This window comes from Crocodylus siamensis, chromosome 5, assembly GCF_052110815.1.
Source record: "Crocodylus siamensis isolate JL-2025a chromosome 5, ASM5211081v1, whole genome shotgun sequence".
In the NCBI taxonomy this organism is placed as follows: domain Eukaryota; kingdom Metazoa; phylum Chordata; order Crocodylia; family Crocodylidae; genus Crocodylus; species Crocodylus siamensis.
Window position 1 is genome coordinate 202010303 of NC_143399.1, and position 18731 is coordinate 202029033.

At 45.2% G+C, this 18731-nt stretch overlaps 1 protein-coding gene across 12 annotated transcripts in view; it reads right to left on the reverse strand.

The window, feature by feature from the left end:
• Positions 1–18731, reverse strand: part of OBSCN (obscurin, cytoskeletal calmodulin and titin-interacting RhoGEF) — a 271127-nt gene that overhangs the window by 150156 nt on the left and 102240 nt on the right. For all 12 annotated transcript variants that reach the window (XM_090047900.1, XM_090047898.1, XM_090047895.1 and 9 more), the window contains exons 23-32: positions 18536–18697; positions 16629–16733; positions 15636–15902; positions 15025–15294; positions 13761–14027; positions 11326–11592; positions 8678–8944; positions 6759–7028; positions 5358–5624; positions 3972–4238 (exon numbers count right to left, since the gene is read on the reverse strand). In XM_090047900.1, coding sequence (XP_089904026.1) covers positions 3972–4238; positions 5358–5624; positions 6759–7028; positions 8678–8944; positions 11326–11592; positions 13761–14027; positions 15025–15294; positions 15636–15902; positions 16629–16733; positions 18536–18697 — 2409 coding nt within the window. The remainder of the gene's footprint in view (positions 1–3971; positions 4239–5357; positions 5625–6758; positions 7029–8677; positions 8945–11325; positions 11593–13760; positions 14028–15024; positions 15295–15635; positions 15903–16628; positions 16734–18535; positions 18698–18731) is intronic.

An 18731-nucleotide genomic window follows, 5' to 3' on the forward strand; every position in this document is an offset into this window, starting at 1 on the left:
GGGATGAGGCATAAAGCTTTCTAGACTGGCTGCTGCAAGACAAGGCTCCGACAATGCTGGGTGCAATCTTGCAAAATCTAAAGCCCACAGATCTTTGAAGAAGAATAAGAACCAAGGAGAGGTCATTTCTGATATCGAGGGTTTAATATTAGCTAAGCAGACGCATGAACTTCACTAGACATGGAAATTTCCCGCAATTCCCTTCAATATGAACATTATATTTTAGGAACCTTCTGGCTAAATCTTAAGCACCAGAGGAAAACCAATCCTGCCTGAAGACCATTGCAATACAAATTTATCCAAATTCTAACTCTTAACTTTTTAGCCCCTTTACTAAAAAGAGTGTGAAACAGGAAGGTTTTTTTGCCAGCATGACATCACAAGTTTGTGTCAGTGTGTGGCAGCTAAAAGCTGATTTATTTTTATTTGCATTTTTTTTTGTTTCCTGAGAAACTGCAGCCATTTCCAAACAAATTTTACAAAACTGGACAAAGTTTTACCTTGTCAAAGTTTCATGTGATTCTGAAAAAAATCATGTGGGTTTAATATGATGCAGCATAAAGCCAGCTGAGTAAAGATTTTTTTTAAATTAGTCCAGGAGGTATATGCTCTGGATCCTGAATGCATGACACTTAGGCAACGTGGTCCTTCTGACTCCTCTCTCCCATTTCTCAACACTAACTTCCATTCCTAAAGAAATTCCTTTCACTACAAACTCGGCAGATTAACATTTTTCTTCCTTACTTTAATTGCCCTGGAAAAACTGGCCGGATTAAATGGCTGAAAGCATCTATGCTACGGCCCTACACATAATAAAAGAGGAATAAAAAGTACTTATTTATTGCACTGAACTGGTTTCCTAAGTGACTGGTCCTATCATTCTGCAATCCCAGTTCATAGAAAATTGACTGGGTTTCCCAGGGACAGACTGCGTTCTGCAATTTCCTATTTAAGTTACACCAGATAAACTGAAAAAGAAAGTCTGCCCTGATCAGACAGACATAAGCAGCTGTATCATGGATCCTAATGGACAAGCCGCATTACCATCCTTCTCCCTACATACCTAAACTAGCATCCGGTTCTTCCTTCTGCTCCATTTATCTTCTACTGCATAATGTTTTGTGTGCTCTAATTACCTTTAACAACAAAATTGGCCATTGTTTTCTTATCACCAGCTTCAAAGGTAATGACCCCTGAATCCTTCAGGGCCAGCCTTTTCGAGGTTAGCCAGTGATATCCACCAGGCTGAGACTGGGTTGCATTTAGGTCATTGCTATGGAGTGGGGTTTGCCCCAAAACCACTGCGCACCGCTATAGTCTACAGGAGAGATGCTGCATTCGAACGTGGCAGATTCTCCTTCTACCACACCGACATCTTCCAGGTCTTCTATTATTAGCACTTGCTGGCCTGCAAGGCACACAGACACATACATTGCTGGACTCCTTCATTTTCTAGGCACGTGCTCACATGCAGGCAAGAGGAATTTCCAATGGCGTGACCTCCAGCATGAACCCTTTTGAGAAAGAAATATCTCAGGACAGCAGACGTAAATGCAAATCCACTGTCGCTGGCCAAAGAATACGTCATCTTGAAGACAACAAATATTTACGGACAACACGCACCGAAACAGGATCAAGACAAACTCAAGGCACTTACACACATACAAGTGATTGGAAAAGACTATGGTACAATCTCCGGGTAAATGGTAACTCTGGCATTCATTTCCTCCTGCAAGAGAAGTTTACCAAAAGTAATAAAAACAGAATTTGCGATATAGCGCTCGGGAGAAGATTAGGCTTCCCAGATGCCCACAGGATATCACCGAGTGGATGTTTCTACAGCCTCCATCTCTACCTCTCATGTTTTGCTAGACTGGCAGCAGTTGTCTTGTGTGGGATCACTGGTTAACTTGTAACTGCTCTGAAAGCACCCAAAGGACACACACATGAATGAATGGGGATTTCATTTGGGAACTACAGGAATAAAAGGACAGACAAGAAGTAGGTCTGGAAATTAGTAGAAGAGCAAAACACAAAAGTGATATCTAGAGGCTAAACTATTCCAAACTACATTCAGGAAACATTACTGAACTGAAAAAAAGAGAGAAAACACTACCATAGTTTTCATGAACTGTACTCGTATGTTTTCAGACTCCTATTTGAGCAAAATAACCATGCATTTTCAAGTGCTAAAATCAAATATTTTCCAGGTCAGGAGAGTTGTCAGAAATCTTGCATGCCACAATAAGTAGTAGGCAATAAGTCGGTGTCAGAAACCTTGCACGCTACAATAACTCCCATATTGACTCTTCTTCAAGACCCTGGATTCCCCGTGCTCCCAGGCAATTTGTTGCTTCGGGATAATTCATGGATTACCCACTGTACTGTTTAAGTAGGCCAAACTGGGAAGTGGTGGGCAGCACAGGAATGAAGATCTTGCCCCTGCACATGTACTGTTCTTACGGGATACCCCCGTTCAGCCTCACTTCTATTAAGTAAACCATTCCTCTCTTTTCTCCGCTGTCATCAATTCCTTATTAAGGAGAGTTTCTCTGTCATGATGCCTCATTAGGGGCATGAGGAACTCTATGTACCATCTCTCCTGCATTTCTACCTCTAACCCAGCTGTTTTGCCTTGGCCACCTCTCCCCTTGATGATGCCCTACCACAATCTCTCTGCATGTCGTACCAAATGGGTACTGCCTAGATCTGGGGTCCCCAAGCTAGGACCAAAGGCTGTAAGTGGTCCACACAGCCATCTGATGCTGCCCAAGGCTGCAGAAAATGTGGTTTTCCACAGATACATGTTTCTTCTTCTTCTTTTTAATTTTTTTTAATGAAATGCAACATTCAGAAATATATATGGTATATATCCATTGTGTATGAACTATGTACATGCCTGTCACAAACAGAAGATAATAAAGGGGAAAAGGGAAAAAAAAGGAGAAGGGAAGAGGGACAGAAGAAGAAAAACAGAATTGGGAGGACTAATATTTTATTACCAAAATATTGTAAGAACTCCTCCCAAACTACACTAACCTTTGCAGAGCAGTTAAGTTGGCTTAGCCTGCCTCTCTCCACAGATCCCAGCTGTGCCATCTCATCATGTCACATTTAGACCCTTGGCGATATCCCACTCTTCCATCACAGTAATATCATCCTACATCTCACTAATAAGTCTCGTTGCAAGAATGCAATCATTTAGTTTGAAGTCCTTAGGAATATGCCCAGCTGAAACTCCACCTCAGCATGGAGGTGTATGTTTCTTCAAGGAAGACTAAGGGAGCAAAAGAAGATGCGGCTCACGCAGAATTACTTGCTCAGCATTATTGTATGAGGGTCAGTAAAGCTTGGGGATGTCTGACTTGGATTACATTTTTCCTTCCTTTTTTGTGTCCTTGTGACAAGGTATTTAGCAAAATTTCCATTCTGGCCATGTGCCTCTGGGCCAAATGGGAGCAAGTAGCCATGAGCTTGCACTCTCTGCCCAGTTAGGGCCGGGTGTGGGTGAGCTGGGCTCTTCATGTGGGGGCTGCAATGCAATGGGCTAGAATAGGGGTGGAGCCGTGAGCCAGTGCAAGGTCCCCAGCCCAGCCGGCCTCTCTCTCCACCCTGTCACTCCCAGGTGCTGAGCCAGGCACACACACATAGACACACCCCAACCCCACAGCTCCCAAGTTCCTGCTACTCCAGGACCTTGGCTTAATATTTTCTCCAACAGCCAGGACACTTAGCCAGACTATAACATCTGGGACTGTCCCAGCCAATCCAGGACATATGGTCGCTCTACCTATTCGGAGCCTCAACGAAAAGTCAGGCACCAGAACCAACTTGAAGCACCCAAAACCTCCGGTCATGTCAGAAAAGGCAGTCCTCTGTGCTGTGATCCAAGTGCGCCCATTTCAGTGACGAGTAAACTGAGCTCAACGTTACGCACCTCCTGCCTTGTTGCAGGCTCCTGCCACACTTACCTTGCACGGCCAGCTTGGCTCTGGACTGGACGTCGCCGATGTCGCAGGTGTAGGTGTCGCTGTCGCTTTTCTCGAGGTTGTTCACGGTGAGCTGGAGGAGCTCCTCTTTCTGGCTGATCTCGTATTTTTTGCTGGCCTTGAGCTCTGCCGTCCCTTTTCTCCAGGTCACCATGGGGGCGGTTTTCTTCGTCTGGCACATGAAAACAGCTACGCCTTTTTCTTCGGCTTGCAGGTCTGAAAGCTCCGCGACAAAAAAGTTGGGTTTATCTGGGGAGAATGACAAAACAATAGAAAAATTCAGCAGGACCTGAGGAAGCAGGAGGAAGGCCCGTCGTGAGGAAGGAGGGAAATCCTGGGATCTAGTCCCAGCTGAGGGACTATTCATGCCTTTTTTGCATTGGATACGGAGTTCACAAACAATGAGGGAGAGTGCTTGATGAAAATGGTCAAGATGAGCTGCGAGAAAAATCTGATGGATAGGATCAGTTACGGCAGGAAGCAGAGAAGATCTGGAGCATGAAAGGTTCGGGATCACACCCACGGTTTCTTGCTCTCGGGGCCCTCAGAAAGCAGGGTACGGGGAATCACCCCCAAACCGCATGCACCAGAAACTGGCTCTGTAAAAATGCAGGTCCTCTAGAAACCAGGGCTGACGGCACCTTTACAATCACCGAAGGGGCTGTTAATCGTCTAAAACTCACAGATGACTTGGCTCTAAGTTAGACCCACAATAACAACTGTGTTCCCTGGGACATCCTGGGTAACTACTACTACTAATGGCTCTTCCTTGTGGGGAAAGGTACATCCATGACCTCCTATTTTGTCCGCCACAGACCCTTTAGTTCAAGAGACATCCTTTATGAGATATCTGCCCACCACCCAACACAACAGGATCCAACCAGGTTGGGGCTTTGGTGCTATGGCAATATGAATATTGCATTATAACCATAAAAATAAAGGTGGACAAATGTATTTGTTTCACTCAAGGGACAGGGCCAATGCGATTAGGTTTTTTTCCCTTTGATCGTATTGAGACAATTGATGCTAAGGAGATGCTGCACTCCTGATGTCCGCAAGAGAGCCAGGGTACCCACGGGGATAGAGTCGGTGTTCCCAAATGTGTTGCAAGCACTGCCTGCTCTTTGGAGCATGTGTGAATGCTTTTCATTTTTCCATTTTTGAGTTTCACTGGCTACATTTTTAGCATTTGCATTGCTCATCAGTCATGCCACCTTCAAATGCAAACCCTTCTTTCTCAGAAATCACCATTCTAATGCAATGAAAGTTTTTTTATCATTACAAATTATAAAAAATAAAAAGCCATTTCTCAGAAAACCAAAGGAATGAAAAAGTTCAAAAACACTGACTTTTTGTGCTTCTACTGACCTTCCACCATGAGCAGCGCTTTCGTTTTAGAGTCCTCCATCTCGCACGAGTACTCCCCCGCGTCCTTCATGGTGACATCGTGGATGATCAGTATGGACCGTGCCCCATCCTGATGCAGGTCGTATTTCTGGCTTTTCCGGATAGCTTTGCCATCCTTGAACCACTTCATATTTCCATTGGGTTTGGAAAATTCACAACTCAGGCTGACATCTTGGCCCATAGATGATTTCTTATCCTCCAGCTCCTTTAAAATCTCAGGTGTTTTTTCTGAGTGGGGGGAACAGTTATAGTTAAAAATCTGTGAATAGAATCATTTTAATTTCTTCGGAGGGGAGAGGCTTCCAAAACCTCTAATATCCATGTCACCTAATTATAGATTTCATAGACATTCGGGCTGGAAGGGTCCTCGGAAGATCATCGAGTCCAGCCCCCCGCCCCAGGGGCAGGAAGTCAGCAGGGTTCAAAGGATCCCAGCAAGGCAAGTGTCCAAATTATTAATTAATAACAATCACAATCACTGGTGATTATATAATATAATTACAATCACTTAATAGGTTGCAGATTTACTTTCAACTGCAAGGATCTGGGAGGAGGGGGGTTAGCAAGTGTTCATGTTCAGTGAGCATTAACTACCTGCGAGCTAGTAGTAAACTGAAAATTAGGAGTTGTCACTAAAGAACGTATTAGGTGGCCACAGCTTTGCAGCCACAATTAATTCCAGATGCTGATATTCATAGGATCACAGATGATGAGGGTGTGAAGGAACCTCAGGAGGTCACATCTAGTCCAACCCCCTGCTGCAAGCACGACGAGCCCCAACTACATCATTCCAGCCAAGGCTTTGTCTAGCTGGGTCTTAAACACCTCCAAGGATGCAGAGTCCACAGCCTGATCCAATAGCCTGTCCCAGTGTTTTACTACCCTCCTAGTGAGTAAGTTTTTCCTAATATCCAACCTCAACTTCCCTTGCTGCAGCTTGAGCCCATTGCTCCTTGTCCTGTCGTCTGCCCCACTGCGAACAGCCCAGCTCCATCTTTGCAGCCCCCCGGCAGGGAGGTGAAGGCTGCTATCAATCCCCCCTCTTCTGCAGGCTACATAAGGTTGGATCCTTCAGCCTCTCCTCCTAAATAGGATTTGCACCTGTAATTATTTGTATTTATGAGTCCAGGCCGATAATGAACAGAGATGGGCTTACTTTAAGCGTGCTCTAGCAACTGTTTGTTGACCGTCGTAGATAAGTATAAACTGTTCAAATATTTCCCTTCCCTACCCCCCCAGCCTTTCTTCCTGTCAAAATGAAAGGGGCAGTGCAGTGAGATCAGGATCCTGTCCTAAAATTTTACTGAGGCACCTTATGCTAAAAAAAAAAATCCAGTCCTAAAACCTCTCTGTACTCCTTACCTTTCACAATCAGCAAGGCCTTGGAGATTAAGTTACGAGCCGTGAAGACCACTTCTCCAGCATCAGCTGCAGCCACTTTTTTGATGTTGAGGTTGTATTTCCGACCCTTGCTAGGGGTCCTAAACCTTCCCCCACTTTCTACTTTAGTCCCATTCAACGTCCACTGGAATTCACCAACACTTTCATGGGACAAAATGCACTCAAAACTACACTCCTCTCCTTCTAGGACTTCGGTGTTCTTCAGGCGTTTAGTGATACCGATATTCAGCTCTGAAAGACAAACCGATGGTTGCTACAATGACTTAAGAGGAGGGAAACATGGCGTTGTTCATCACCGAGAGCCCTGACTATACAGAAGGGCTTTTCAAATTGCTGTAAAGGGTTTTATTGCATGCTAGGTGGTCAGGCTTTTATGTTTGAGGATTGGGAGATTATATGAACCAGAAAAGCACTGAATTCTTCACTTGTCTAGTTGCCATTGATAACAAGATACCCCTTATATGCTAAGTGTGGCACCTTCCTCCATGTAGCTGTGGAAAAAGGGACTTGGACTCCTGCATTACATCGAGCCTGCTCGTGGAGTGGAGTCGGCGCTGCCGGCAGCCAGAGAGGAAGACAGCTCTCAGTCAGGGGAAGCCTTCTGGCTAGTTAAAAGTTTCCTCTCATACTGACTCTGCAAATTGGGACTTTATGGGTTGCTTTCCACTTTGTGACTTGCGGTCCTCCCGTTTATGATGGAGATGGATTTAGATTCATCCTATTAGGTTTAGGAACCGAAAAACCCCGGCAGCTCCTTCTTTCTAACAGCAGTTACAAGGGCCAAAGGCCAGATTGCATGACTGCTTTTGGTTTCCCTGCTGGAGTCTAGGAGCCAGTTTCTATTGCTTCTGTCTGGTGCAGATGTAGACTTGGGTGCCTATGTGCGATTCAATCCCCCCCTGCTTGAGCCCTTGAAGAACTACTAATACAGGATGTAGGCAGGCCCTCTTGTTCCTTGCTAGGTTTTGTGACCCAGTCTTAAGGGTCAGATGATGGCCTGTTGCAAAAGGAGATGTTTTAACAGCTTTCCAGGGACTTTAGCAGGGTAGAAAATAATCACACTTAGGTGCCTATGTCTACTGTGATGCCCCAAAAGTGCAGCAGAACCTGGCCCCACATGAAAAACTGAACCATGTGAAACTTCATATTTTCTTCTTTAAATAACTCCATATCCCTGACCTTTTACACCACAGATTTCATAGATGTTAGAGCTGGAAGGGACCTCATGAGATCATCAGGTCCAGCCCCCGGCCCAAAGGGCAGGAAGTCAGCTGGGGTCAGATCACCCCAGCAAGATCAGCATCCAGGCATTTCTTAAAGGTATCCAAAGTAGGTGCTTGCACCACTGGATTCAAGACCTCTTAGTAACTTTTTTTAGTAAAAAAGTTATTTGTTATGTTCGCTTTGTATTTTTATTAAATACAGAGGGTTTGGAAGGACTTGATCCATAGTTGAGTCCACTTATTAGCTAACCTTTGCATTTGTATACATCAGTTTGCATCTCTGCTACATATGCACCCTCATAAACTAATGCCGAATACTTAAGGAAAGCCTTGCTTGATTTACACAATGTCCAGTGCATTTTATGGACACAATTAAGGGTCCTGATAAGTCCCTACACTGGCTACCTTTAAATTACCATGAGTTGCCAACAATTTCAGTACACGGCAAGCTTTCAGAGACCACAGTCTTGTCTTAGAATACAGAATAAGTCTGTTCAGCTCCCACTATGCCATCTAGTAATGATTGATATATATTCATTTTATAATTGAGAACACCGAGCTGCACAAAAGATGACCTGTGACTCGAGGAATAATTGCATGCAACACCCAGCTATTGTCCCACCTCGGAAGAACAACGCCGTCTTTAGTGACACCTACCCTGAACGCTGACTTTTGACTTGGCAACATCGGTACCAATATCGCACGTGTATATACCAGCATCGTCCTTGGTCACATCACGGATAACAAGGCACAGGTTCCTCCCAGCTTGCACTGGCTCATACTTGTCACCACGGCTGATCTCCACATTGTCCTTCTTCCAGATAGGTTTGACCTTTAGTTTGGAGACCTCGCATTCCAGTTTGAGTACACCACACTCCTCAACAACAGCATCGTCCAAGGATTTCATGAAGACAGCTGGCTTCTCTGAGGGACGTTAAAGACAAATTCAGAGTGAGTACCCTTCCGTGGGGCTGCATAAAACAAAACCTCATCAACATTATCAAGAGGCAAAGGTTGAAATGTTTTGGACATGGGTTTGGAAAAGAAGGAGACTGCCTGTCTTTCAAGGCTGTGGGAAAGGAATGAGGAGGATGAGGGAAAGACTGAGAAACGACGCAGAAGAGTAGATGAAGCCACTAATGCACTGGGCAACAAGATTTGGAGTGAACAGACAAATGTGGAGCCGCCTGGTTTTAGCATCAACCCAAAAACTGAAGACATGTGAGGATGAACTTTCTGCAGGTTGCAGCTGTTGAAAGAGGGTTTGCTTGAGCCATCATCATGCTTGCTGAAGCCAGGAGGATGCAAATATGCAGCCTAAGGCCCTCCCATACTTTGTCATGGGAATTTATTTTGGAGGGAAAGAAACAAACACACGTAACGGCTCCTTGGTGGAAGGACAGAGGAAGTGAGAGGGGCAGTTCTGCACCTCCATGCGTAGGAGTTACCTGCCGCGCATCTTAGCACCCTGTCTCATGCATGCAGCTTTGCGGCTACTCCGTCTCGTTTGGTCTGCGCAGCCGTCTAGCACTAGGTCTTGAACTGCATGACGGCTCCCCAGTGCATCTGTTATGGCCCATGGCCCTTTAGAAGTGGGAGCTACCGCCTCAGAGCACATGACTCTAGCATCCTACTCAAGGCCAGATATAAGGCTGCTTGCATCTCTGGCAGGGATAGCCAAGAGAAGAGGTCTTGGTTCATCAAGACGGCTAAAGCAGTTGAAAGGTGCATGCTCTCCTCCCAGCTGTCTGAAGTTAGAGAGGGATCAGGTGATGCAGAGGGCTCAGGTATTGAGCATATAGCCAGCTTTGGAGAACAGCTGTGAACAGACTTGTGTCTGGGGTTTTATTTTACTTCCTCCACACGATGCATCTATACAACAGCCTATGCTGCCATTTTGTAAGGCAGGACGAGTGCAGCGGGTTAGCCGGATCCTGTACTCCCTTCCATGGATATATTGGTATTACTCCTGCTCTTACCCTCACTGTCACTGTTTCCCTTCATCCGATTTTTGCAGTCCTTTAGTTATCTGATATGTGTATGTTGGGAACAAGAACAATTTCAGACAGACTCAGAGGGGAAAGAGGAATTCAGATCTCGGACTGGGAATAAATTCCTCTGAGCATGAGCACACAATGCAGAGTAAAGTGACTTGGTCACAGAAGTGGAGCAGATGCATGATGCACAGTCTTATATCAGTGTCAGCTCCTCCACCCTGCAGTGTAGCTACACGTCAGCCAGTGGGGTGCAACTGTACTCCCACAGAAGCATTGAACCGTAGGGCTGGAAGGGGTCTCCAGAGGTCATCAAGTCCCACTAGGCTTCCAGCCATTGCTTTTCACAGCCCAGACACTGCGACATCCAAACTGGCCCTGAGCAGAGCTTATCCAACCTCTTCTTGAAAGCCTCCAACAGGAAAGTCCATGTTAAATGAGGCCATTGCACGGGTCACGCATCCGCTCTCCTACACAACTGCATCCCAGGGTAGCCATCTGCTGAGTGCAGACAAGCTGCTCTATCACTTTGAGGCCAAGCACTGTAATTAAACCTACTGTGAGCAGCCAACTTGGGACAACTGCCCTTTTTTAGAAATGTATTGCCTAGTAAAATCCAGTGCAAGTTGCTCCATAGTAACTGAGCTCCATCCTCAGCCCTTAAGGGCAGGAGCCAAGAGTATTTCAGAAGGATATCCAGAGTTTTTCAGAGAGATAGAGGGTCGGACCTGATCATCTGTTTAGGTCCCTTCCAACCCTAAGTATTATGATACTATGATTTCTGTTCCCAAAGTCCTTCAATTTTTCATTGTTTTTAAGGGATGTTGAAGAACAATGGCATAATATGCCCTAGGTATTGAATTAGTCAGGCTCCTGACCATATTTATAGCAAGTTAGTATAATGATTATTAGTAAAATAGATTTATTGTAAGATAGGAGCAGCTGTTGTTTTCTTTCAAGTACCCCGGGGTTCAGCTAACCAGAGTTTAATGATGAAGCTGCTATAATGATGGATACAATTTTGAAGTATGCTAACATGGAGGGGAGGAAAGAATTTTTTTAAGTAGGCTACATAATAATAATGCGAAATATTAGGAGGGCACCGAACAAGGGAAAAATCTGGCAGGATATCCAAACAAACAGACCAAATTTATGGCAGTGATAAAACCCTCCTTTCTGAATGATGCAGACTTTGAGTAGACAAGATTTATATGCTGCACTGGAAGGATGGGGGCAGGGAGAGGGAATAGCTCTTCTCTATCTCCTATATATGCTCCTAAATGATTTTGCAGGGTTGTGGCCATGACGCACCTATCACCTTCAGCTGAGCGCTCTCCGAGATCTTCTCAGATTTGATGGTCACTGTTCCCGTGTCCTCCGGTTTCACCTGCTTCATCGTCAGCATGTGGCACCTTCCGATCTGCTTGATTTCATTGTAATTGTTGCTGTAGAGGAGGCTATCATTGAGGAACCATTCCACGTCCTCATCGTCATGAGACAGCTCGCAGGAGAAGTTAACGCAGTCCTCCTCCTCCACCTCCACGTCCTGCAGGTGTTGAATTATTTCCACCATCCGAGCTGTAGGAAGCAAAAGGCACGTGCTCGTCATCATTGCGAACCATTCACAGATTGCACGGAGATCAAGTTGTACATTAAACCCGGCGTGTCAAACTTACAGCCGACCAGCTGGATCCGCCCTCTGGCCTGCTGGGCTACTGGTAGGCCAGGGAATTCGTGCATGTGGCTGGCGATGAACGAGAGCTGCAGCACAGTCTGTGGCCCCAGTAGCTATAGCATGAACAAGAGCTGTGCACCCCACCCCTGCTCACCCCGCGGCTGCCCGACCCCCCCACCCCGATGCTGCTTGCTCCACGGCCGCTGCGGTGGCTGTGCTAGTCACAACCACTGCTGCCTCTGTCACCACTACAGTCTGCAAAGAGCCAAACTGACTGGATCCGTCCTGGGGCTCCAATTTAAGTTGATACCCCTGGGTTAGACCTTCATTAGATAAAAAGACAGAAATAGCCATAAGAGCAGGGCCCAAATTCCCCTCCGACCAGCTGAGCAGCACCACGGCTGCATCAGAGAGTCAGGATCCCTCTCGCTCACTCTCCCCCAAGCCCCATGACTCTTGCATTACTTTTGACCCAGCAGCCTGGCTTCAAGAGGAGCAGTCGGGTTATTCCCTAGACTGATGATGAGGGCAGTCTTTCAGGAGGTGGGAGATGAGCATTTCAACCCCTCAGGCAGAAGAGGACCTAGAAGCCACGTCTCCCATTATGGGGGAAATGCTCTAACAGGGAGGCTGCAGTGGAAAAGGGAAGCAGCTCCATGCCACTTAGGAAGGTGGGTGCTCTGCACCCTAAATTAGCAATAGTGACTAGGACACACAATCTAATTCAGGGAATTAATCCCCATGGGAGGGCTGGGCTTTGTGCTTAGCATTTGCTAGTAGCTGGTTCTAGGCAGTTCCCCACCCCGTGCCAAGGTGCTCCGAATTACCCTCAGAGTTGCCTATTCTCCCAATCAGCCGTATTAAGATCCTAGGCTCCTTCTTTTTGGATCACCCTCCCCACCTCAGGCAAGGTGCCTGAGTTTTAAGCATGCTGAAATGTAAATTGGAGGCACCTATGAGGTCAATCTGAATCTGACCCAAAGTGACTTGGACAAGGTCACAGAGGAAGTTTGTGGCATATAGATGGGAACTGAACCCCTTTGATCTGGAGTCACACGCCAGTGGCATAACCATAAAACCATCTTCCTTGAGGCCAGAATAGTTCTGTGGAGTTGAGGGTATGGCACATTTTACTCTTAAATTGTCAGCATGAATCCAGTCCAAGGCAGCAACATCCCCATGTTATAAAAGGCTGCTCAATGACGTATTTAAAATCAGCCCAGGGCCTATATTATTTGATCTGGAGACTAAGGGCCAGATGTGATAATAGAGTTCATTTACAAAGAAGGTTTGTTATAAAGAAGATGGCAATCAGGTGCCAAAGAAGACAGGACAAGAAGTGATGGCTTTAAATAACATCAAGGAGGGATTAGATTGGATATTAGAAAGAGTTTTTCAACTCTGAGGGTAGTTCAGCACTAGGACAAATGACTTAGAGACTGGAAGCTCTGTCATTGAACATTTTTAAGCATGGGTTAAGCAAACACTTGTCTAGGATTATTTGGACAGGGATGTCCCTGGATTGAGTTACAAACTAGAGGACAATGAAATACTTTACTCGGCATCCTCCAGATGGAGGAGGATGGTTGATACAGGATAGCAAAAGCACAAATAATGGACATATGAAAAATATAAACAGATGCTGCCATGTTTTACAGGGATCAGATCCAGGCAGCACCAAGAAGCAGAGCCTGTAGTGCTTTAACTACATTAAAATATTGTTAGTTATGTGCACCTGACTGGTCTAGTTTTAAGGGGTGAACCACTGAAAAGTGTCAGGATACACTGCCATAACCCAGGCTATCGTACTAGCACTGCACCTACATGTGATATATTTGTTGTATGGCTGAGAACAAGGTTTTCATTACCTGGACTGCTAGTACAGCTCCTACCACAAGCATTATCTTCCACTTACAAAATAGCACTTTGCCCAAATGATATTGAACTTGTTAAGGAAAACTGGTAGAAACTAAGGATGTCTCTGCAAAGCCTAAGGGACATATCAAGCCACCAAGATACCTTGTGGGCCAATAAGAAAATACCCCACCTCCCACCCCGCTGTGAGTCATACCTTCCACGGTCAGCGTGGCTTCGGTCACTGCGTTTCCAGGTCTGCACGTGTAGACGCCGGCATCTTCAGGCCTCACCTTGACAATTTTGAGTTCTGCCGAGTGCTTTTCCCGGGTGATCTTGTGCTTGTCAGAGGGTTCAATGGGGATGTAATCCTTTAACCACTCTACTACCTTTGGAGAAGGCTTGAAGTCACAGGACAGGATGACAGAACGGCGCTCCAGGACGGTCTTGTCTTCCAGCTTCCGGGTGATCTGCACGTTGAGTTCTGCAAAAGAGGGTTGCAAAAGCGGAACGGGTAAGTGAAGCCTGAAGAAGAGACATGTTTCCATCTGGTAATATAAAAGAGACCTCATTGCAGTTAATAGATTTTGGATGAACTCTTTGGACTTCAAGACTTCCTACTGAAACCTTTCGATTCAAGAAATGGGGCTGGGAACCTACAAGAACAAGCACTCCTGGGACATTTCAGCTGTTTTCTGTGTCCTATAATGACTAAAATAAGTAATCTGGAGCAGCCTCCACTTTAGTGCATCTGTTTTTCTGACCCAGAATAAAAGCAGGAAATGGAGATGTGCACAAAAAGTGTGACAGCTGACCCTGAGATACAATTACAGGGAACACTGCACATTGCTGACCTCCCTTCTTTTATTTCTTCGTGCATTTAAATTGGGAATTATTTCTTAACTTCACATATGAATATTTTTTTTTAAGTTCAAACTCAGGGATGAGCTCAGTTTCCCATTATCTGAATCACCTTATATACTGCAAATACATGGGATCTAACTGCAATTGTACTAGTATTAGAGTCATGGATTTTTAAAGCCAGAAACACTGATGTAATCATTTAATCTGACCTCCTGCCAAACACAAGCCACATATCTCTGCTCTGTCACTCTTGTATTCAGTCCGGTAATTGTGGCTGAACTAACACACCATTTTGAGACTTGCTGGAGTGTTGTAGCTGTGTTGGTCAAGGATATGTCAAGAGGCAAGGGGTTTTATTTTATATCTTTTATTGAGGACGAGCTGCTGGACAAGCTTTTGGGCAGCTGGTCAAGTGACCTGGTCAGTAAAAGATATCACAGAAAGGCCCTTCCTGTTTTAAATGGGTAGTTAAAATGGCAGGTTAAGGGGTCCAACTGATGGAAACCGTGCATACGCACAGCTGCAAGCTAAGCTGAACATCTATTTTTCAGTAGAACGAGAAAAGGTTGCAAATCCATCTATGGCGTGATTCAATTAATTCTTGATCGCAAGCCCACCTCTGACAAGCAGGTTAGCCGTGGATTTTGATTTGCCGACTGCAAACTGTACGGTGCCCGTCATGTTGGCATTGGTCTTCCACAGAATCAGCCGATGGATGGTGCCTTCTTGCTCAATGGTGATGTCTCTGCCAGCCTGCAAGACTTGCTTATCCAGCAACCATTTGGCAGATTTCACAGATGGGATGGAGATCTCACACTCAAACCTGGCTTCCCAAGGCTCTGTCACATCCACATCAGTCAGCTCCCTTACAATATTGATGGATTGCTCTGGTGTGAGGGACGAAAAGCAAGAAAAGGAACATATTAGAGCATGGATTTAGGAAATGACTGTTTCGTGGTCATCATTCTCATTAGTGTCTACTGCCCTGAGATATCCATACATGTAAGACTATTAGTGCCGTAAGCTTTAAACCATCCTATGGAGAGATGTAAACGTTGTTCTTTTTTTCTGTATAGGAAACCACGTTACTAGGAATGATCGAACTGGGAATCTATGACAAAGCCCAGAAATGAAAGCCAGGTTGCAGTCCTAGTCCCTTCATGGCATATTCAGATGTCAGGACCTATCTACATGCCTTCAATAAGCACTTGAAAAAATGGCCAGGTACCTTCCACATAAAAATAAGCGCTGCTTTTGTCATCGATGGCATCGCACGTGTAAACATCCTCATCTTCAAAGGTCGCATCGTTTATGATGAGCGTCCTGTACACGCCGTCACTCACAAACTCAAATTTACGGCCAGGGCAGATCTCGATGTCATTTTTATACCACCTAACATAGGCAGTGGGGCTAGACACTTGGCACTCCAGGTAACCCCGGTGTTTCTCCAAAGCAATCTTATTCCGCAACGGCTTCAGGATTTTTATAGGCAGTGCTAAGGAAAGGGAACAGAAAACAGTTGGTGGGATTGCAACTGGACGGTGCCGGATACAAATCACTAGTGACGTGTTCTTTATCATTACTGATTAACTTGGATTGTGATTGGGACTCTTTTGAGCTATACGATACAATAACACACAATGACAAAAAGGATGGGGAAAGAGAGTATTATTATCCCCATTTTACAAAGTGATTCAAGCAACTTGCCCAAGATAACATGGGGATTTTGAACTGAACCCAAATGGCCTGGGTCCTAGGTTCATGTACTACCTGTCTGACCACCCTTTCTTTTCCTTTGTAACTGGCTATTTAAATTAGACACAAAATACTCTATGCTCAAACGCATGGCAGTGAGAGACGGTGCTAATCAGGCAGATGTGAAACTATAGCATGGAAATACCTTCTCAAAAGAAAAGATTTGTCTTTTCAAAATGTAAGGATGGTTCTTTTGCCAGAAAAAGAAAAGAAAAGGAAAGGAAGAAATGCCCATGCTGCAAAGAACTTGTACATTATTTAGTAAAGGAGACTACCTAGCAAAGAGCTTGATATTTTGCAAGAGGAAAAGCAGACAAGGGGTTACATTTTTTTCCCGCTCTCTTTTTAATGGAGCCAGGCTAGGATTTCGGAAGGCATTCACTCTTGTCCTACTGGCATCAATGGGAGTTAGTTAATTCGCAACAAACAGCTGTTTAAGCCATGCTCTCATTTCTGGTGTAATTACCATTAACTCTGAGGTGTGCTCGAGATTCTGCGTTTTCTGCTACAAATTTGATCAATCCAGCATCTTCCATATGGCAAAGCGAGTAAATCAATGAATGGGTCCTTCCTGTGAATAAATGCACAACCACACATGACCCACAATGAGAAGACAGTTTTCTTTTGACACTGAAAGTTGCTGGTCTAAGCAACGTTAGCTACAATGAACTGGTGCCCACTTCCGACAACGGAGAACCTGATCCCACCTCATAATAAGCACACTTTTATCTACTAAATAGGAAAGTAAACTTGACTCCTGCCAGAACAAGTGGCTTCCCAGTTCTGAATAACCATCTGGAAAATAGTTGAGTTAGAAAGCGATGTACATACAGGGCACATCTATACATATGCTTTACTGCACAGTAGACTAAATTGCTACATAGTAAAGCATCACTGTTTAAACGTGTGTGGCAATTAGGTTAGTGTGGACTAATTTACTGCACCATTGGATAGTCCTATCAGACACAAGTACTATCTGACAGCAAAGTAAATTACTGCACTTAAATGCATGTGTAGACAATGACATCTGGATCAGTTTACTCTGGCTCAAATTGCACTGGAGTTTATTCAGTAGGGCTGTGCAAAGCTTCAGTCCCTGATTTGATTTGGTGGAGATTTGGCCCGATTCAGTGGCCGAGTCTCTGAATGTGTATCGAATCAGGAGAGATTCGGAAAGATTCATCGATTCGGATATAGACACAGCTTTAAATGTTTTTTCTGCATACCTCTAGGAGTGCGAAGGGTTTCCCAGAGCGCTCAGCAGCAGACCCAGAAGTGGGCCAGAAGCACTCCCAGTCCACTTCCAGGTCCACTGGAGAGCATGCGTGGGCAGCCTCCCAGCTTGGTGACTGGTGCTTCCTGGATCTAGGAGGTACCCCTGTGGCCGATCGCCAAGCCAGGGGGTGCATAGGCCCTGCCCCCCACCGTGTGTTTGGTGGCGGACCTGGAAGTGGACCAGAAGTACATCCAGTCCACTTCTGGGTTTGCCGCCAAGCATGTGGGAAGCCCTGCCACACTCCTGTGGGATACTCCATCCGCCCCAGCATCGCAGTGTTCACGAGCCGTGCCTGGTACCTCAAGGTAAGTAGAAAAAACATTTAAAGCTGTGCATATAGCCGAATCGCTGATTCTCTGAATCAGCATTGAATCTTCAGATTCGGATTTGGCCAAATCGAATCGGGGACAGTGATCCAAATCAACTAATCGAATCACTGTCCCTGATTCAGGACGAATCCAAATCTGAGTCAAATACGGCTGGTTTCACACACCCCAATTATTCAGTCATTTTACTTGCCCATGCAGACCTGTTCACATGTATTTAAATATCCATCCAGTTCCCTGTGTCTTAGATAAAATGCACCACAATCATATTGCTTAAAACTGGTGGTCCCTAAACTCGCATCAATGTTCTCCCATCCCTCTCATTTGCATACACGCACATTTTCATCCCGAGTCGCTCGAGAAGCTAGGAGCCCCTTTTGCGTGATGACAGGAGAAGAATGGAGATGGCTGTTTCCAGAGTCCAGTGTAGGTAAGTGTTTGCTTCCCCTCCCTAGGACCTGAGTGTGTTGTCTGATCAGGAATGAGTGAACTGTTCTGACACCCTCCATCGTGGAAGTTAACCATGCAGCCATTACACTACAGTCCCGGTCCCACTTGGTTGATACTTGTTTGAGAACCATAAAACGTTTGTCACAAGCAGAAAGTCCTTGACCAAAGAGTAGGACTCAGTTCTTTGTTCTCAAAGCCATTGCCATCTGTCCTTTCCCTTTTCTCTGCCATATATCCCACAAGCATGTACCCACATGTCCTATGTCGACCCATGTCCTGTATGTGAACCTCAAACCATGTTACCACATGTTTACACCTTACCGTCTTGACGCATCTTGATGTAGTCACTGGCCTTCTGTTTGACATCATTATTGTACCACTGGATTTGAACCTCATCATGCGAGATCTCACAGACAAAAGTTGCACTTTCCTTTTCACTCACTTCCACGTCTTCCAGTGGTTTCACGATCTTGATATCTCGGGCTACAAAATAATAAATGCAAGTTAATATTTGGCT